Genomic DNA, 22039 nt, shown 5'->3' with positions numbered 1-22039 from the left:
CGGTCTGGTTTATTAAAATTATTTATCTTTCGCGTATACAATTTCTATCCATCATGCTTTCAAAATAAGTAGTGAAAGAGTTGATTCTTTAGTGGCTGATGTCCTGAGAACATACGGAATAAGGAAGCTTGATAGGAACCTGGGGAGCTAGAGTCCAAAGTGAGAGGTGACATTCATTTTATCATGTGCAAAGCTTCGCAGTAGTGACATTTAGAACTCTGAAATACTATATTCGGCATAGAACTCTTAATGATTCCCGTGGCACAGTCATTCCTCTGAATAGTGTCATTTACAACACAATTCTCAGCTTAGGAAATAAATGGAGGGTGGGTAATGAGGCTTATATGGTGCAGAATGAGTCAAAGTATGATTAATATTGAATCACTTTGATGTTCTCTATTGCCTGCCTTTCTGCCTGATGCTTTTTTTTCTTTATCTGCAATAAGTTGGCATGAAAACCAAATCTGTTAAGCCAGTTTCTTGCATGGATTATTCTGTCAGGCTGCTAACAAGTATATTTCCTCAACATTACGGGAGACTTCTTACTGCCAAGATGGAGGTCTCATTTTGATTTAATTCTGGTTGATGGACATCTTACTCTGATAAATGAGGAGGAAACCAGGCTATTTAGGCACTACCATTACCAATTAGATGTTACAGCTTTTCCTATATATCTATTTAGTTATGTGTATATGCGTAAGTCAGTGTGTGCACATAAAACATGTGGAAGGCAGTGAGTCTTACTGTCTTTCTTTTTGAGTAATTCTATTCCCAATAAAATTTCAGTTGCTCTGAAACTTTTATGCTTAAAGAAATCTAAAGAATAAACCCCACAAGGATAAGCCTGGGGAAAGCCATGTTAATTATTGCTAGACTAAAAAGACAGAGCTCATCTGTAATGAATGATTGATGTCAGAGCTAGCCAGACCAATGATAGAAAGTTGTTCATATTAAAAATCATGGCTGTGGGGGCTGAAGAGATGACTCAGTGGTTAAAAGCCTGTACTGTTCTTTCAGAGGACCTGAGCTAAAATATTATAACCCATGTCAGGTAGCTCACAACCACCTGTAACTCCATCTCCAGGGACACTTGATACCTCTGGCCTCTGAATCATACTGCAATCATATAGTACTTTCCTACACATAATTAAAATATTAAAAATAAATATTTTAAAATATGGCCCTGGTGGGAATCAAAAGAAAAGTCAAACATTGTATGTCTTTGAAATCTGTCTTTCCTGACATGTATTGCCCTAGGCCTATTTTCATATTTTTGCTAGTTCTAATCTTATGTAGATTAGAAATCTGCCTTCTTTCCCTTGGTCCCACTTCTGGTTAATTTGATCCCTGGGAACCTGTTACTTCTCCAAGCCTAAGCCGTCTTGGAAAATAGTCCCAATACATGTGTATTCAGTCCAACTGAATATTAAGGCTACTTTCCTTTCTCTCATCCTCACATCCACCCTGCCAGTCCTGTAGTATTTGCTTGCAAAATGATTGTTTGAAGATGCTCACATCCCTTCTGTCACCCTTCTAATATAGGTCACCAGCTTAACTTTGGGGCACACCCCTATATGGGATAATGTAACTGAATTTACAGGTCATGAAAAATTAAACAATAGAAAAAAGTCAATAAACCGACAATGATCAAATTTAATTCAAAAATCAAATGCTTAATGACAGTGAGATGTTTCCGGCAGCACTCAGCCATGTTGCTTCATTTGACTTCACTGGAGCCTTGGTTCTAATCACAGAGACATACACTCTACACTGCAAAATCCCTTGTGTTATGCAAATCCAACAGAAGCTGCTGGAAATGTTCTAGTTTGCATGGGAGAAAAGATGAGGTGTGAATTGTAGAATCTTCTTAGTGTATGAGTTGCTCTGTGCTTATAACAACATAATAATCTAATTAGTGTAAACTAAGACATTTAGTATTTTCTGGCTATCATTCCTCATCAAGATATTAAATTAGTGTTTCCTTGGATTATATGTTGTATTGGTTAAATTAAGAAAGCTTTGCACAAACCAGAGTCAAATGGGTAGAAGAAAACAAGAAACCTCAATAGATGAATTGCCTCCATCAGATTGGCCAGGAATCCATTTCTAGGAGGACATTTTCTTGATTAATGATTGATGTCAGAAGATCCAGTCCATTGTGAATGGTACCTTCTCTGGGTAGAACTTCCTGGACTGTAAAAGAAAGCTGAAAAAGCCACAGAAAGAAAGCATGTAAACACCAATCTGCCATGGTCCCTGCTACAGTTCCTGCCTCCAGATTCCTGCCCTGCTTCAGTTCCTGCCTCCAGATTCCTGTCCTGCTTCAGTTCCTGCCTCCAGATTCCTGCCCTGCTTCAGTTCCTGCCTCCAGATTCCTGCCCTGCTTCAGTTCCTGCCTCCAGATTCCTGCCCTGTTTCAGTTCCTGCCTTGACTTACTAGAGTAATGGCCCATAGCTCTAAGCCAATTGAGTCCCTTCATCTCCATGTTGATTTTGGTTAGTTTTATCACAGCCACAGAGAAGTGAACTGGAACTTATGTTATTAAAATGTTTAAATTTAAAAATCAGTGCTTACGTTGCTGATTTCAGCTTCATACAACTTGTTAAATGAGTTTGGCTCAATAGTAGAACGTTATTTCCAACTGTTTCGGAAATGACCTTAAAGTTCCTTCTGCCATCTCGTATTGTGTGTTTAGATGAAATGGCATTCTCCGCAGTTATAATAATAAAATCAAAATATTGATGAGATCTGAAAAATGTAAGATGCTCTAAATCCCAGTGTCAAATATCCAGCCAAGATTTCTTTCTTTATGTAAAAATAAATAAGCATTCTATCTCATTAGTATGGAAATTTGCTTCTGTCTTTAATAAATGTTTTAGTTGTTTTAAAATAATCCATTTTTGCTCTACCTCAGTAAAATTTTCATATACTTATTCTATATCTACATATTTTACATACTATTATGTGTACCCAGAGTTGTGTAAAAGTTTCTTGGCTAAAGAGGGAGTACTAGGGAAAGAGTTTAAGATCTAGGTCCCCATCATATCTTGCTTGAAGTAGTGCAGTGTCCTTTCTTAGCCTTCCTTTCTCTCTCCTTTCACAGGAAGTTGTCCTAGTTTATTAACTGGAATACTAGTGATCTTTTAAAAACATAATTCATAGCATATCACTTCCTATTTTTTGCTTGTTTTCATAGATTCACATTCCGACAAGAGTTTAATTATTTCCAAAGAGCTTGCAGGTCCCTGTGTCAACCAGATTATTCTCCAGCTACAGATTCTTCCACAACTATCCACACCGTCTTGCCCAAAAGGTTCTGGCTCAAACAGGAAGGGCTTTTTTGAAAACCCCAATCTCGACCCAGAAATAATCAGCATCATTCAGTGTATAGGCATTTTTTTTTTTAAGATTTTCTAGAGCATGACTTTTCTTATCCTTAAACTTCTATCTAAATATTTTATTTTCATACTGAATTTTATTTCAGACTTGAAATATACCTCTTTCTAATCTTCTGCCCCATGCTCCTTTATTTTTTTAAGTTTCCAGACAGGTTCTCTCCTTAACTTATGTCTTTAGTGTTAAGATTGTATTATCTTTCTTCACTACTGCCATATTGGCCACAAGAAAGCAGGGTATCCTCCCACTTATTCCTGTCTGTATGGTGCCTAGTACTGTGCTGTAGATGAGGCATCCAAGGAATGCTTTACTGACTGAATGAGGGGATGAAAAGCAGAAGTTTCTGACTGAGCAGATCACTAAGTGATCATATCACTTACTGTCTCTGTTTTGTTTTCTTAGGTTCACATTCCTATGATTCACTGATCACTGGGATGACATTTCCTAATAAAAAGATGTTGTGGGATAAAAATCTAAAGTTTTATATGATTTTTTTTCCTAACTACTAAACCTGATTGGTTTCTCCATGGAGCTTTTATGTGTGTGGGGAGATGGAGTGGGATGGGAGGATAAAGTAAAATCACATAGGCACTAAAACTTCTGATAGGTTATCCAATTCCATGTGATCAGCCTTAACCACATGTACTCAAGAGTGACACAAAGTGGACTTAGCTTCCACTTAGGATATGTGTGTGTAAGTATTGCAGTTAAAGAAGAGGTCATAGATTGGAGAGGAAGTAGAGGGAGACATAGAAGAATTGATAGGGGAGGGGAGGTGGAGATGGTTCAAGTAAAATATCATCATAAATAATGTAAAGTGTTAAATTATAGAAGTGCACAAAATGCTTTTTCCTACATATTATTCCCACTTAGATCTGGACTAACCGCAAGGGAAGTGCAGGGGTTTCCATGGTCTCTCTGCACCATTCATATCCCTTCATCCTGTCCCTAGTCTCTCTCATTCTAGAAGGTGACAACAAAGTAGTTGTGCAGAGTACCATCTAGTAATTCCTATATTTTTGCTTTCTTTTAATTGACAAATACTAATTGTGTAGTATAGAAAGTGACATTGCAATATATGAATGGACTCTGAAATAATGTTTGCATAAGGACAGTCAGCATATGCGTCCCTCAAATAGTTATGGTTTCTTCACCAGGAGAGCACTCATTAAAACACCCTTTAAACTGTTTTGAAATAAACACTCTACTGACCTCACTGTGTAATAATCTTCCAGAATTATGAGTAGAGTTTATTTCCAAAAAAATGCATTTTTATTGGTAGCGACCTTAGTTCAGTCTTTAAATCGCTTTGTAGGAGATTGTGGCTGTATTTTAAAGCTGTCAGTCATACTGCCTGCAGTGGCTTATTTTTAAGCCTAGAAGTGCTGTATTGAAAAGATCATAAATATTAACTATTTGCTTCTGAAAGGGACAAACCTTCAGAGGACAGCATGCTACATGATATACAGGTAGTGAGTGAAATATATGAAATCACATTTATTTATCTTCCCATTTCTCTGCCTTCCTAATCCTCTCTGTCATCTTCAGTGAAAACTTAAGGTAGTTAATTCAGATTAGAGTGTCTAAACTATTACATAGAAACATTTATTTAGTATTATAAAATCAACATATTAGGTTCTACAACAATACACATATATGCAAGGTATTTATATATGTATCATCATATCTAGGTTCCTGAAATAAAACCATGTGAGAAGTCGTTAATTAAATGAGTCAAAAAAGATGAGTTTTATTATTTTTTTCTTAGATTTTTATCCTGTAGATACAATGAAAACTTCTATTTCTTTGGAGTATTTTTGTGGAGAGAACCCAGGGCCTTCTATATAAGGGCAAGTACCCTAGCACTGAGCTGTTCGCCCAGCTCCATAGGTGCTTGCCTTTTCTGTTGAATTTAAATACAAACATCCATCTTACTTGATGGTTACACTGCCATAGAGTTTATCACTCTTCCATATATGTATACAGAGACCATCTCGATGAGATGGTGTAGGATGGGATGAAAGAAAGAGAGAAAGGAAATGTAAGCATACCTAAGAATCAAAATGAGTTGAACTCTTGCTAAGATCAGGAGGTGTTGCCCATAGAAGAGGTGGAGCTCTCTGAATGAACCAAAATGAATGTTTAAATTATTTCTATTTATTTTATTTTATTTTATTTATGCATGCATGTATGCATGTGCATGTGTGTGTGTGTATGGCGTGTGTGTGTGTGTGTGTGCACGCACACACACTGTATGAATGTACAGATCAGAAGTCAGCATGAATTATCTTTTCATCTCTCTCTTAATTTGTAGACAGGGTCTCTCACTGACCATAGAGCTCACTGGTTCACCTAGACTGGCTAGTTGAGCAAGCCCTGGGCCTTCTACTGTCTTTGCTCCTCCAGCACTGACATGACTGACATATGCCATCGACCTGGCTCTTTATGTGGGTACTAGAGATCTAAACTATAATCTTCATGTTTGAGCAGTCACTTCCTCATCTCCATGGTGAGTGACATTATTCCTTGGGAGATAAGAACCCTTCTATTACCCGGATGACAACAGATTAGGATGGGAAACCACTAGAGTCCAACTAGGTGAAACTGTAAGTTTTATTGGAGGAATGTATGGAAATATGGGTGAGGAAATTGTAATGAACCAGAAATGACTCAAAGACAAGATGTCATCACAATCCCAGTCCAGCATGGGAACCAGTTCATGAAAGGGGAATGCTGGAGTGCACTGCCCAAGCATTAGGCAGCTCAACAGGTGGGAGAGTGTCTTTTCTAGGTAGTTCAGTTTGTCTGAGCATCTTTCAGACAGCTTGGCCAGTCTGTGTGTTTTCTAAGGCACATTCCTGGCATCTTCTCATAATCTGTATGAGTCACTTCTTAGTCAGATTAGCTTGTCAGAGTGATTCTTAGAAGTCCTTACTATGTAGATATGATTGGGAGTAAGGAGGTCTAGGATTTGGTCAGTTTCAGAGACTTCCTGATGTGTTTGAGTTGTTTACTTTCTGTATTTAAGAAATATCTCTGAAGGATGGGATGCATTACCAACCCCTTCCCCACTTGGAAGATCCCATGTCCTAAAGAGCTTCCCTCCAAGGTGGAGGGTTTTATCTGGGAGGAAATAGCCACATAATACTTCGTAAGCCACAGAATTATTGACAAGTGGGAATATTTCCCTGGTCCTACTGTTATAGTGAATTTATTGTCCTTTCTCATATGAGTTTGAACATTAAAAGGCTGAAGCTTGTGAAAGAGTGGCATATACAGAGAGACACAGTGAAAAAAGGACAGAGTGACAGAGAATGTGAATGAAGGTTTATAAATGTGTACATGAAAACACAAAGGTTTTTATTTTAGGTTGGAAGTCAATGTGATTTTGAACATGAGCTCCCCAGGAATCGCACCTCTTGATGCCTGTATTTTCTTACACACCAAACAAGCATACCAGCCATATCTGTTCTACCTCCTGCTTAGGTTAGGGTGTCACAGAATGAAAGGTTCTATGTAGGGCTGTTTAGAAAGCATGAAATGGTCTTTTCAGATGAAAGAGGATATTATCCAAACACAATTGTTACTTTTGCAGATTTTTTAGCATAACCTTTACTTTCAGATTTTATAGTTAGGATAATTATTTGAAAGTGGGAAGTAAAATTTATTTTCAGAAGCAGAAGTAGAAGCCTTTAGGAAAAGTGTGGTTTCAGAAGTCAAACAGATTAATCTTTAAATCCTGACTCTGCCCATCACTTACTAAGTGAGCATCATTGAACATTTTGCAAAAGGCTCTGAATTCCACTATAATGAACTCAGAGAATCACAATGAGGCATAAATGAGGCAAAGCATTTTGCATATTGCAGAACACAAAGTAACTATTTAACTCATATCAATAGTTGTCTAGCTACTGCCACCCTGATGATGATTCGGGTTGTCAGTTTGGGGCTAAGTTTTCCCACTTATTTTTAGAAGCTGAGAACGCACAGAACATTTACAACTAGGACTAAGAACTAACTTTTCACTTCTGTTTTCAATTTCTCTTCAGGAAGATTCAGGGTCCCTCCTGTATTAAAGCATGATATAGGATAGTGTTTGGAGAGAAAACAACCAGGTTTATTAAATTTGTTTTTTTGCTTCCCAAGACGTGCCAGGGAGTATATAATAGAGCCTAATTTGGCTCCAGTATCCTGAAATTAGATGACTTGGGTGAATTAACCAAATCATTATTTTCAGACAAGGGAAAAATCTACACACTGAGTTGTGAGTCAGGCAGTCAAGGCTAGTAGAAAATCATTCTTTTTGTGCAGTTGAAATGCAAGTATATTTAAAGGATATGATAATTTTCCCAGAGACTATGTTTAAGAAACATTATAATTGTTTTAAAGTGATTCATTTACTTGCTGATTATAGAAATCAAGGTTTTAGAACAGTCAAAATGACAATATAGCATGAAGAAAATATAAGGCTCTTGGGATGGATGGACATCATGGTATCCAACTACGTTCTGAAGTTGGGATTGCCTGAGATGGTGACTAAATGAGTAATTTAATTATGTTGACCTTCCTGGAAGCAAGTGGTTTCTAAGAGGCCAGTTATTTAGCTCACTGAAAGGTTAAAAAAATGCTGTGTGATGCTGAACCGCAACTAGGCATATAAACATAGGCTTCAGAGCATGTTTTCTCTTTAATCACTAGCCAGTTTTGTTTTGTGGGCATCTGGACATCAGTGTCAGAGTTAATTGTTAATAAATGAGATCATATATTTCTTATATTCTACAGTGCAACAAGCATGCTTTTATTTGTTCTCAAGTAAAGCACTTTCTAGCACTTCTATGAAACTTAATAGCCATACTTCCCAGATATGCGAGAGGGAGCTTAGAGAACAAGTCTGGTTTGGGTCCCTTTGGAGACTGATGTGTTTCTCATTAGGGTCAGTTCTGTAAATGACCAGCTATGTGTGTTCATGTCTGCACAGGTGAATTATGTGAATGGTTGGATGGAGAGTTTTAATGTTGACTCTTATAGAAATTGATGAACACCTACAAAAGTGCTAATTTATCTCTCATTAATGTAAGCCTCTCTTGTCTGTCAATATCTAACCTGTGATTTCAAGAGCTGTTTGGCATTTCTTAATCTGTGATGATCATCAGGAGTCTTATGTAAAAGAGATAATGCTTATATTATGGTGTAAGTGACATTGTAGCAAATCCATCTATGGGCTAACCAGCTTTTTCTGTTATCAGTTATGACGTCCTAGAATCAATTTAATGTGATTTCATAATTATGGCACTGGAACTAAAGTTTCTATTTTAGAGTTTGAAAAATCTTAGAAGAAATTACAATATATACATACCAAATGATTATTGTCATTAGTTACCTATGAATTACGTTGATGTCGTAAGTTTCGGCCTGGTGATACCACTATTTTGTATTAAATACTCAGTATGTCTATAAGTACTTTATACTTTTTGTCTCTATGTACTTTATTATTTCTCAGGCACATTCTTGCCATAAGATTGGAAAAGTACTAACCAAGTTGGTAGATGTGAACATCCAGACTTAAATTCAGTATAGCTAGGTTTTCAATTATGAGGAAAGACCAAAATTGGTCAATATTATTAGTCAATTAAAGTTCACTTTTACAAACTATCAGTGGCTCATATGAGTTCTCAGCCACCTTTAACCTGTTGAGTTGACTCAGGAAGACTGCTGTCAGTGGGAAGATACACTCTAAGCAAGTTCTTATTTGAGTGGCAGCCAGATAACTATTTCAAGAGGTCTTATCTATTTATTCTCTGATAGATGATTGATCAAATATTTAATAGTGTGTAAGTGGGATTATCTTTCTGAAGTGACTCCCAGAATTAGGACTGTCAGGAGGTCTTCTGTGGACTACATCTTGGTGAAAGAGTGCTGATTATCAGCAGGGATAGGACTTGCACACACCATAATCTAGGCTACGGTAACTTTAATTTGTATCTATCGTATCTTCTGATATCTGAGTGCAAAGTTGACCACTGAGAACTATAAGGATCAATTTATTATTTTATTTAAATGGCTGGTTTTTCGTTTAGTTTTTCATTCAGTTATTAGATTGTCTTGGCTGGTTCCCATGCTTAGAGAGGACCTAATGGCTGTGACCATTTCAGTGCCTGAAGTTCTTTCTGCACTGAAGAATTAGATATAATTCATACTGTGCTGTGGAAGGCTACATATGGCATCATTATTATTGCCTTGTATCTAATTGAGGGACTGTGTCCTAAAGACAATTGTGAAGATTTTGGGCCTCTGGGAGAGAATTCTTAAAACCATAGAGAACACTTTATTTTGTTCTTGGCATGTGGGAATTGTCTGAGAGTCCTTGTTTCAAGATTGAAATAAATGCCGCTTTTCTAGACAGTCATTCCCTAGTGAATCAAATAGATATTCTCCTGAGTACAATAAAACTTTTGGTTTTAGTATTCATTGATTGATAAAATACATGATGAACACTGCCCCCCTCGCAAGAACTCAGTAATCTTTTACCTAAATAGTTTCTCTTCATGCCCAATATATTATGTGTGGAGCTCATACATTATTGTAAATCTTCACTGGATTTCTATGATTTGGGGAATAAAGTTTAACTTTTTTTTATGGTCTTCCAATTTCTCTAAAGCAGTAGTTCTACACTTGGGTGGGGGGGTGGTTAAATGACCTTTCCACAGAAGTCATGTAAGACCATCGAAAAATAACAGATGTTTATTTTATGATTTATACGAATAGCAAAATTACAGTTACGAAGTAGCAACAAATAATTTTCTGGTTGGGGGTCACCACAATATAAGGAACTGTAGTAAAGGGCCACAGCATTAGGAAGGATGGGAACCACTGCTCTAAGGCCTGGCCTCTACCTTCCTCAAGGATCCATGCTTGCATCCTTTTCTCTTGACTACTTAGAGCTTCAGTTAGATTTGACATTGAACAAGTTACACTCATCCCAAACTATATAGTTTTCACCCATTTTTTCTTACCAATCGGTTTAGATTGTTGTTCTCTGCAGTTTCTGTAATGACGGGGTAATGATTATTTCTCATTACTTGCATTCCTCAGCCAAGCAAGGTCTTTGGGACCATCCACTGAGTCTGTCATTCCTCATCCTTGAAACAACTCAACAGACAACTCTTAGGTATTGGTGATTGGCTATATAGTGTCTACAATATGAAAAATCCTATTATTAGGTCAAGCAAATTTATGAGGTTATGTTTAACAGTAGATAATGTTGGATCCCTTGTTTTGGAAAATTGCTGTATATTTTCTTACACTCATTCTAGAATTGTCTAGTTTCACTTCCTTTTCAGAAGCTTTCTGTTTATTGAAGAAACAGGAAAATTGAGATTTTAATTTACTTATCTAAAATTTAGAATTAAAAAAAATTATTGCTTATTCTAACATACACTTATTCAAGCATATTGTGATACCTGATAATATTTTTAAAGATAAGAGTATCTTTTTAGGTTGAACTTCATAAACCCCATTAAATTCTTGAGGTATCTGGGAATAACTTACAGCTCATGAAAAATCTATTTGTTAGTTTTTAGGCTACTTTAAAAGCAGGTTGTCTGTCTTTTAATTTGAAGTTACCGATGGTGTGAATATTTACACCATAGATATCAACACTGGTAAACACCAGGGCTCTCTGCACCCATAGTGATTCAGGATGCTCTACTCTGTTCTCTATTGCTAATGTTTCTGAGGTTGATAGCTGGATGATTACAAGGCACTAGACATTGGTCCAAAGGAAGCTAGTTAATGTCATGTTGTTTGGATTAAACGTTATAAATTTGGAATATGAAAAACACAGAGTTTTATAGGACAGATAAGAAGAATTAGAAAGTCAAGATCTTTGTGTATACTTCTGATGCCACTCAGGCTAGGTCATGCCACTGAATTCTTGAAAAATCTGAGTACATGCATGCTGGGTTAGGATAGACAGCTAGCTAATATCTAGCAGTTGTAATGTCACTTTCCTTCAGACCCCTAACAGTGTTATCAGCTCAGTTGACTTCTTGTGCAACTCTTGCCATAGTGATAATGTCTTTAGGCGAACAGAAACAGTTCACAAAGTTGCAGGTCCTGACTGATTACAGGCTTCAGTGTTGGGGCTGGGAAAGGGTAATGAAGATCAACTTGAGGGTCCTCGTTCCTGTGAGAAGGGCCTAAAATGTCAGTTAAATGGAGTGATTTGGGCTTTGTGTGTTACTTCTTGACAAGAGAAACTTTTTTGGATTTTTGTCTTATTGTCGGTATTGCTGCTATGAAACACCGTGACTGAAGCAACTTGGGGAGGAAAGGATTTATTTGGCTTACACTTCCATATGCAGTTCATTACCAAGGGAAGTTAGGACAGAAACTCAAGCAGAGCAGGAGTCTGGATGCAGGAGCTGATGCAGAGGCCATGGAGAATTATTGCTTACTGGCTTGCTCCCAATGACTTCCTCAGTCTGCTTTCTTATAGAACCCAGGGCCACCAGCCCAGGGGTGGCCTAACCCACAACAGGCCAGGGCTTTCCAAATCAATCACCAAGAAAATGCCCTACAACTTTCCTACAACCAGATTTTATGGAGGCATTTTCTCAATTGAGGCTCCTTCGTCAGTGACTCTTGCTTGTGTCGAGTTGACATAAAACTAGTCAAAACAAACTAGATCACACAGTGCCCCTAAAGTTTCCATCTTGCTGTGATGTCAGAGATACATGATTTGTGATATTTCATTGACTAAGAGTGTCACTTGGTCAAATCTGTATGGGTAGATAAATGATAGATCATAGGTCTTTTATTGATTAATATTTAACGTCTGTCTGTCTGTCTGCCTGCCTGCCTGCCTGCTTGCCTGCCTACCTGCCTGTCTGCCTGCCTGCCTGCCTGCCTGCCTGTCTGTCTGTCTGTCTGTCTGTCTGTCTGTCTTCACCACTGGAGACTAAAGCCAAGGTGTCGTGGATGCTATCACTCTAACATTGGAACTCATCTAAAGCCTACTAAGTTTGTTGAAGCTCATGCTGGTGGACATATAAAGCCTAGGGTGCTTTGCTTCAGAGACCTAAGATTAAGGGATCTCCATCAAAAATGAAATTTGAGAATTATGTGCCCCTGGGATGCTCTCTCAGCCTGCACTAAGTGCTTAGAAAATGTGGATGGTTGCTAGGAAGGGTGTTAGCATTTGCTCTGCCGTTTCTGTATTTATAATACAGGTCAGCAGCATTCTTGGAGGAAACGACTTTCTCCTATCATCTTTAAGTGGAGTGAATTATTCTCTCTGAAGAGAGCTCTACTTCTAATCCTTCTATGCAAATAAAACTTAAGATCTTTATAGAATACTATTAGTATTTTCTGAAGGATAGGATCCCATCCAAAAAAGTTAGGATTTGGGGTTGATACATCTAGTTTCTGTTACATCAGGAACTGTGAACCCATTGGACAGCCTTGTTTCTTGACCCAAATAAAATCGGAAAAATACTTGGGAAATAAAAATATGATAGGATTTGATAAGATGAATTTCTTTAAAACAAAACTCTGGTATTCAGGAAAATACTTGTAAATTAAGACATGGGAGTCAATATGAAGGTTCCTCTAGCTTTTGTGAGGTCAAGGTGAGGAAGATAGTTAGCCAGGCATGCTTTTGCATCTTGTTTTAAACTCATAAAAAAACAATGCCACTTTTGGCCTGAAAACAAAGTTTTTGCACATGAGGATTTAAAAATAAGTCAGAACACCAGAAATCATGCAGCCACAGAACACTCTACACTCGGGAAAAAAAAAGACTTTAAAAATAAAGACATCCTGAGATTCTTAATAATGTTCCAACTATCACCATTGCTTCCTGAAGTGAAATCTCCTGTCATTAGTGCTCCAAGGGTGTCAAGAATATAAAAGCCAACCTCCTGAAGAGCCATTTCCCAGTTGCTACTCAGGGCCGATGATCATTAATTAAATGGGAAATAGATTAGCTTTATTTTCCTCAAAGTAGTTTACTATTCACAATGTGTTTTTAAAAAGTATTGCATAAAAATACATGCCCATTCTAAAGTTCAGAAACAGGAAAACACTATAAATGTAGAAAAATAGAAAGAAAATGATTCCATCACAAGTGATCATGAAGTCAGATTTTTCTTTACGTCCTCTTGATGTCCTCTTGATCTTGATTCATCTCTGGGTTGGACATGTTGGTACATTCCTCAGATTGCTGCCTCTGCAGTAAATGCCACTACCAAATTTATCCCTCACTTTTTACTGAAAGTAAATTTGTGTTGTCACTAGGTTTCACATAGAGAACTGTTACATAGTGGCTTGGTTTTGTTTTTGTTTTTCTTAAAAATGACATCTTATAGATGATGTAATGAAAATTTAGAAAATCAAGGAAAGTTTTAGAGCAAGCAAGGATAGCTGGAGGCCTGGGTATATGTAACTTTAAAAGCTCATTGTTATATTTAAGAAATTTCAGAGTGGGGCAGTGGTGGTGCACACCTTTAATCCCAGCACTTGGGAGGCAGAGGCAGGCAGATTTCTGAGTTTGAGGCCAGCCTGCTCTACAGAGTGAGTTCCAGGACAGCTAGGGCTATACAGAATAACCCTGTCTCAAAAAACAAAAACAAAACAAAACAAAAAATCATTACATGTACATTTACCCTAAAACAATACTGTATAATACATTTTCACTTAAAATATTACAGCTTTCCCTATGCCTCTAATGCTGTGCATAAATGCATATGTAGATAGATAGATATAGATATAAATTAGATATAGATATATTTAAAGTGGAGATTATAATTACAATTTCTCTCCCTGTTCTTCCCCCAATCCTCTAATATACCCTTCTCTGCTCTCTTCCAAATTCATTTTTAAGTGCCGTATAGTCATCTGTTTTCAGATTTTTTTTGTAGAAATAATGTTGAAAAAATTTTTAATTAATTAATTTTAATTAGTCATTCCATTTATTTGCGTTTCAATTGATAGCTCACTTTTGTGTCTGGATTACATCACTCACGATGATATTTTCTAGTTCCATCCATTTGCCTGTGAATTTCATGAAATCATTGTTTTTAATAGCTGAGTAGTACTCTTGTGTAAATGTACCACATTTTCTATATCTATTCCTCTGTTGAAGGACATCTGGGTTTTTTTCAAGCTTCTGTATAATAAGGCTGCTATGAACATAGTGGAGCATGTGTCCTTATTACATGTTGGAACATCTTTTGGATATATGCCCAGGAGTGATATAGCTGGGTCCTCAGGTAGAACTATTTCCAATTTTCTCAAAAACTGCCAGATTGATTTCCAAACTGGTTTTACCAGCTTGCAGTCCCACCAGCAGTGGAGGAGTGTTCCTTTTTCTCTACAGCCTCACCAACATGTGCTGTCACCTGTGTTTTTGATCTTAGACATTCTGATTGGTGTGAGGTGAATCTCAGGGTTGTTTTGATTTACATTTCCCTGATGACTAAGGAAGTTGAAATTTTCTTTAAGGGTTTTTCAGCTATTCAAGATTTCTCAGTTGAGAATTCTGTTTAGCTCTGTACCCCATTTTTAATAGGGTTATTTGATTCTCTGGAGTCTAACTTCTTGAGTTCTTTGTATATTTTGGATATTAGCCCTCTATTGGGAGTAAGGTTGGTAAAGATATTTTCCCAATCTGTGGGTTGCTTTGCTTTACAGAAGCTTTGCAATTTTATGAGATCCTATTTGTCAATTCTTGATCTTAGAAGATAAACCATTGTTCTTCTGTTTAGGAAGTTTTCCCACTGTGCCCATACACTCGAGGCTCTTCCCTACTTTCTCTTCTATTGGGTTCAGCATCTTTTTATAATTTAAATCAAATGGTTGTGAATTACAGTGTGTAAAGGTCAGATCAGTTGGGCTTAGCCTAGATGAGAAGTCAGGGAGGAGTAGGACGAGGAAGGTTGCTTCAGTCTCCCATTCCTACTCCAGGTAGCTTTGCTGATGGATTACTACTTTGTAAGCCAGTGCAAACAAAGGCTAGCTTGTGTTCATATTTAAAACAAATTCATCTTTCAGTAAAAATTCCAAATGTGCTGCTTCATCTGTATTGCTAAGGTCTTAGCTTTTATTGCACTTAGTTTCTGTCGTTACTATGATTGTTTCCTTCCTGACAAGATATTTCTTAGCATTGCTTCCTCTGTGATTTTTATACCCATAGTGAGTGCTGCAAAACTTATTATTCTTCAGTGAATAAAATTATCACATTTTTGAAGTTCTGCAGAACTTTCCTGCTAACCAGAGAATCTCTATTGCAAAATCTGTTTATCTCTTGCTAACTGACTGTATTTAATTCCAGTTCTAACTCCTGTGTTTTTTTTTTTAATATCTTGTTCAATGTAGTTCTGTCTAGTTACTCTAAATGAAGATGCTCAAAGGAATGTTTTTGACAAAAGCAAGACTCTCACATGAAAGTTTATCACCTTTCTGCTAGTGGTTTCAACCAACTAATTAGCAATTCATTCCCTAAAAATCTCCAGCTAGACTATTTCTTGAGTGTCCATATCACAACTGACATTAATACTAGAAATATATTGTACAGAAGAGAGAAAATTAAAAACATAAAGTCTAAATACAGGAGTAGAGGCTCACAGCCATCCATTGGACTGAGCACAGGGTCCCCATTGAAGGAGCTAGAGAAAGGACCCAAGGAGCTGAAGGGTTTGCAACCCCATAGGAAGAACAACAATATGAACTAACTAGTACCCTCAGAGCTTCCAGGGACTAAACCACCAACCAAAGAGTACACATTGTGGAACTCATGGCTCCAGCTGCATATGTAGCAGAGGATGACCAAGTTGTTCATCAATGGGAGGAGAAGCCGTTGGTCCTGTGAAGGTTCTATGCCCCAGTGTAGGAGAATGCTAGGGCCAGGAAGCAGGAGAGGGTGGGTTGGTGAGCAAGGAGAGGGGGGAGGGAACTGTTTTTTGTTTTTGTTTTTGTTTTTGTTTTTTGACAGGAGGGGAACTGGGAAAGGAGATATCATTTGATATGTAAATAAAGAAAATATCTAATAAAACAATAAAGTCTAGTAAATGATACATTCAAAAATGTGATTTTTGTCTTATAATATGTAGAGTAAAATTATTTATTTTATGATTTTGTAAATTTAATTGCATTTATTCTTAGATCAAATTATAAGTTTTAATTTAATATCAATCCATTGAATTTTTTCCCACAAGCTTTTTGGATTAAAACATCATAAAACAAGTTGACACTATATGCTTGATTTTGGCATGTTGGCCACTTACCAAATGATAGTTTGCTTAATGGAAAATTTCTCTGTTCTCTTTCTGCTGTCAGAATGCTTTGTTGTCAGGTCTTTCAAGAAGACTCATTTGTTGTTGATCAGTGTACTGCATGGCTCCACTGAGCCTCGAGAACTATGGAAGGCTGGTCGTGTTTCAGTAACTCCTCCCTCTCATGCTCTAGGTCGAAGGATCTCATAAAGGAGGCCATCCTTGACAATGACTTCATGAAGAACTTGGAGCTTTCACAGATCCAGGAGATTGTGGATTGTATGTACCCAGTGGAATATGGCAAGGACAGCTGCATCATCAAGGAAGGCGATGTGGGGTCCCTGGTATATGTCATGGAAGGTATGGTTAGTAACTTGTTCCTCCACCACTCATTCCCTTCCTGTCTTCCAAGCTTCTCAAGGATTGCAATGTACTCTGGGGAACAAATCCTGTCTTCCTTCTTTTATTGGGAAACAATTTGAACAAAGAGTGAAAATACTACTAAGTACCATGGTTGTATAATTTATGAGGTATTGGTATATAGAATATTAATGTAAGGATTTGTATGTTTTCATACCTGGAGAACACCAATGGTGTAAAAGGGAATACTGTTTGCTAAATGCATGGGACTGCACACAATTACACTGCCGAGCATGTTGATGGTGCTTCAATGGTAATTCAAGTTGTTTACATCAGTTAGAACATTCAACTCTATTGAGTACATGACCAGGTTTCCTGTTTTGCTTCTTCCAGATAAAGGTGATGTTTTCAGTCACTTGCTTATGTATCACAGAGTGAATGAAAACCTCATGGCATGTTAGCTGTCTAATAAGAGGGGTCATGTGTTTCACAAAACTTCAGAAACTGACATAGTAGATTAAATAAAATTTTAAAAAAGAAATGTTCTGATGAATAACTTAGCCATTTTACTATGTAAATATGGTTTATGCCTAGGTAGATTTTCATATGGATTGTTTCTAACAATCAATTGGAATTTATAAAACTGTATTTTACCTTTGGGGAGAGAATCTGAGATGACTTCTGAACTAGCTGAGAAGAAAGCAAGTCCAGAAATGCATGTGCTATAAGCTGTTGAGTTTATTAGGCATGACCAGTGTTCAGCCCAGAACATTCATGTTGAGTGATTCATGACTTCCATAGTCTCCTTCAAGTTTATGGGTCAATAAGAGAAAGTGTGTACTGGGACAAGTCCAACTTTCTCTGGGTTTCAATAACGCAAATCATAAAATGGGAGATCCTCATGATAGCATCTGAAGATATGATTGGTTGCTATAACTGCAAAATGTTGAAAAGGCTTCTAGTGGGTAAGGGTTAGGACTGCTTCTCATCAAGAAAAAAACTAAAGCAGTTTTTGTAGCCTGAAGTATCATTATTACCAATATTGATACTGCCTGCTTTGTTTCTGTCTTTTTATGGGATTATTAGGAGACTAAACAAGATAATTTATATCAGTGGTTCTCAACTTCTAGATTACAACCCATTTGGGAGTTAAACAACCCTTTCACAGGAGTCACCTAAGATCATTGAAAATAACACATATTTATATTACAGCTAATAACAGTAGCAAAATTATAGTTAAGAAGTAGCAGTGAAAATAATTTTTTGGTTGGGGGTCACCACAACATGAGGAACTGTATTAAAGGATTGCAGCATTAGGAAGGTTAGGAACCTTTGATTTTTTGTGAATATTTGATGTAAAGAATAACATTATAAAATCATAATTTCTTATTTATTTCTACTAAGTGTTTGAAAATATAGTTAAAATTATGTGTGCATTTGTGACTTGTCTTTAAGTTTTTTCTTTGTAGTCTTCTGGAATATTCAGTTTTTACATTGTAATGTCTTCTATCTTTTCTTTTAATATTTTCATATTTTGCTTCTATATCATAAGCTTCTGCTAAGATAAGCTGAGATTTTTTTCATAAAATCAAAGTACAGTAGGCACAAATATAAATATTATGCACTTGGAAGATAATTGTAAGGGTAGCAATGAATTCACAGAGTAGGTATGCTGTGAGACAGTGAGCAGACAGGGTAGGAAAATCAGAAAGATGTAAATAGGAGATAAGTGTAGACTATGAAATTAGAGGTATTCCCCTAGGAATGATTAAAATTATGTGTAATATTTATATGCCAATGATCTCACATAATTTGATTTGTCAGATATTATACTAGTAGGGTAACTATGGAGAACACAACTAATATATAAAGCAAGATGAACTTTTGGTTTGGTTGTCTTCAAATTGTAACCACTGGTTTTCTACTGTAGCAATCAATATTCAAAACTCATGTCTTATGTTTTCCTCTATCTTGAATATGTATTAAAAATTTATTAACATAAAACATTATAAATATAAAAATCTACATTTATCATCCCCTTCCTTTCAAAGTGAAAGGGTTGTTCACTTTTATCTATATGACTAGCTGAATGTCTAGAACATCTACCATAGTGAGCATGGCTTTTAAATGCTTTCCATATATAGACTTTTTTCTAATTTTCAAAGTATTCATGCATAAAGGATAAGTGTTTTATTTCATTTTATAGAAGGGGATACTGAAAATCAATAAGGATATGCTACTTTACAAGTCAATCATGCCAGTTAGAATTTACCCCAGGGAATCTTGATTCATAGCTTAAGGTCTTAATTATGGGAGTAAGTGTTGTCTAGAGAAACAAAATAAATTATACACACACACACATACATATATATATGTATGTATGTATGTATGTATGTATGTATGTGAATATATATATTCAATGAGAAAGAGGTTTACCTTGAAATGGGATTATGTGACTGTGGAGGCTGTCCCAAAATGCTCAGGGCTGCAATTGCTGAAGGTTCTTAACTGAAGAATTCCCTCTTCTAAGGTGAGAGATCAGCCTTTTGCTTATTGAAGTCATCAGCTGAGGGAAAGACTTTCATTCACATTTTGTATGATAATAAGCCTCACTCAAAGTTTATTCTTAAATATTACTCTCATCTACAGCATATCTTCAAAGAAGTGTCTAAAGTAACAATTGAGTATGTGTCTGGTATCCTTGGATGCAATATATCAAGTCTACCTTACACTCACTTGGTATCTCTAAATCATAACCTCATTTAATCTTTAAAGATAATGAGCAACAAGCTCATATTCTAACATAAGGAGCTAAACTGTACATCTGAAAATACATGAATTCTTTCCTCAGAAAATGATCAAAATCCCTGTGTGATGTTTCCTTACATTGTATAACTTAAATATTATGATATAAAATTAACAGTATTTAAATACTACCCTGCAAAGTTAACTAATTCTTTATAGTTTAAAGAAACTAAAAACAAACAAATATTTCCATAAATATTCATTACAAAATATTTAAAAAATTTTATCAGAGACTATATTGCTCCTTTTAGTAAAGATAAATTTACAACTTTTTGGTGGTGCACACCTTTAATCCCAGCACTTGGGAGGCAGAGGCAGGTAGATTTCTGAGTTTGAAGCCAGCCTGGTCTACAGAGTGAGTTCCGGGACAGCCAGAGCTATACAGAGAAACCCTTGTCTCGAAAAAACAAAAACAAAAACAAAAACAAATTTACAACTTTTACTACTGCCTTAGTAGAGATTGCCTCCGTGTAATTTGAATAAATTATATGTATCTTTTCATTGTTAGATTAACTGAGAAAAAGCCATCAAAATTACCCATTACAACCTCTGCTATAATTGTCCTTTTAAAATAAGACTGTAAATAATATATTAATATTCGTAGTCATGTTGTGTTTATGCTATTGATTTTATTTAATAAACCCAGTAAGTGTCCATAATTCTATAAACTGATAGCAGCCTTTCTCCAAACAGAATTTAAAATTAACTCAATATAACTTTTGCAGATCATCTACTGTTATCTTTATGTACAAATAATTTAAAATAAAAACTTTGTTTTTAAACTTTTACAAACTTTGATTGGGGAAATGTTTTATTGTGTAATTAGTATTTTTGAAAACCAAACACATTCAATCTTCTCAAAGCTTACACAGCAACATTTTTGACATAGGGAACGTTCTTTTTATTTGTGAGCATTAATATTTATAAAGAGTATAACATGGTACAATAAATGAATAGGCTCTGAAAGATCTTTTACAAGCTTACTGTCAAGATGTTCATGAAAACACTCAAGGAGTTAACAAAGAAAATCAGCCCAGTTTTCAAGTTTATAGTGAACTGATCCTTTCAGACACTTAAAATTACAACTTAATGAAAGTATCACTTTCAAATTTCATCGAGAATTGTTTAGGATTAGCTTCCTACAGTTATAGTATAGGTTTAAACAAACAAACAAACAAACAAAAACTTCCCAAGAAACCTCTGACATCTCAAATATATAAATTGTTTACCGTATATTTTATTGTTTGTTTTCACTAAGAAATGGACATTGGCTTGTTTCTTAATACTCAAAGTATGGTCTTCTTTTTATTAGAAAGGTAAACCTCAGTTTACCCTCACTTAAAATAAATTTGTGATTTAGCAATTGAATTCAAAATCTAGTATTCAGGAATCTCACCTGGTATTCGAGTACTGGGGATTGCTGATTTGTAATATGCTGAAGTATTTGATTGGCTTAGAGATGATGACCATGCACAACTTTGCAGAAGCAAACTTCACATTCTGTTTAGTCACAAATCTGAGAACTGCCTATTTAATTTAACTTTTCAGTGGAATCATCACTGCTATTTCATTTAAGTACTTTCTTGCTACACACTGTTTAGTCATTTGCTAATTATTAAAGTCTCTGTCTTTATTATGAATTATTCCATGAGACTATCTACCTACATATGCATTAGTGTGTAGAGAAGTATATAGTATATGGAGAAGTTAGATCCTTCCACAAATATATTGAAATATGAAACTGAGCCCTAGACTTCCCATACCCACGTACTCAGTAATGCTAACTTTTCAGAGTTGGACTAGAAATACAGCAATGAACATATGAATATCCCAATTCGTGAACTCACAAAAGATGCACATTATCAAACTACCTGATAAGAAATATTATTGCAAGAAGGAAAAAAGTCTGCCAAGGCTGAGTAGGAACAATTCATCCTAAAAGCATTCCAGGACTCTGCTCTTCAGATCTTCTGCCACCCAGGCTCCCTGCTGTGCCCCCACACACTCAGCCGTGTGCTACACTTGCTACAGACAATCTGGAATTAATTTGTTCCCTCCTTAGTTCATCTTTTCTCATTGAAGGAATCTGTGATTTGTCTTAACTCTTAGTTTACCACTGTGCACTTTCTGTTGAGGATTAAACTCTTTCAACATTGGAAATGCCATTTCTTTCTGCCTAAAATGAATAACATTGATTTTATTTTCT

The 22039-nt window shown here is 36.1% G+C and overlaps 1 protein-coding gene across 2 annotated transcripts in view; it reads left to right on the top strand.

The window, feature by feature from the left end:
• Prkg1 (protein kinase cGMP-dependent 1) overlaps positions 1-22039 on the top strand; it is a 1194975-nt gene that overhangs the window by 164018 nt on the left and 1008918 nt on the right. For both annotated transcript variants that reach the window (XM_031390083.1, XM_031390082.1), the window contains exon 2: positions 16862-17028. In XM_031390083.1, the coding sequence (XP_031245943.1) occupies positions 16862-17028 (167 nt within the window). The remainder of the gene's footprint in view (positions 1-16861; positions 17029-22039) is intronic.

Source organism: Mastomys coucha, unplaced genomic scaffold, assembly GCF_008632895.1.
Source record: "Mastomys coucha isolate ucsf_1 unplaced genomic scaffold, UCSF_Mcou_1 pScaffold21, whole genome shotgun sequence".
Taxonomy (NCBI): Eukaryota; Metazoa; Chordata; class Mammalia; order Rodentia; family Muridae; genus Mastomys; species Mastomys coucha.
This window is presented reverse-complemented; position numbering and strand designations above follow the sequence as displayed.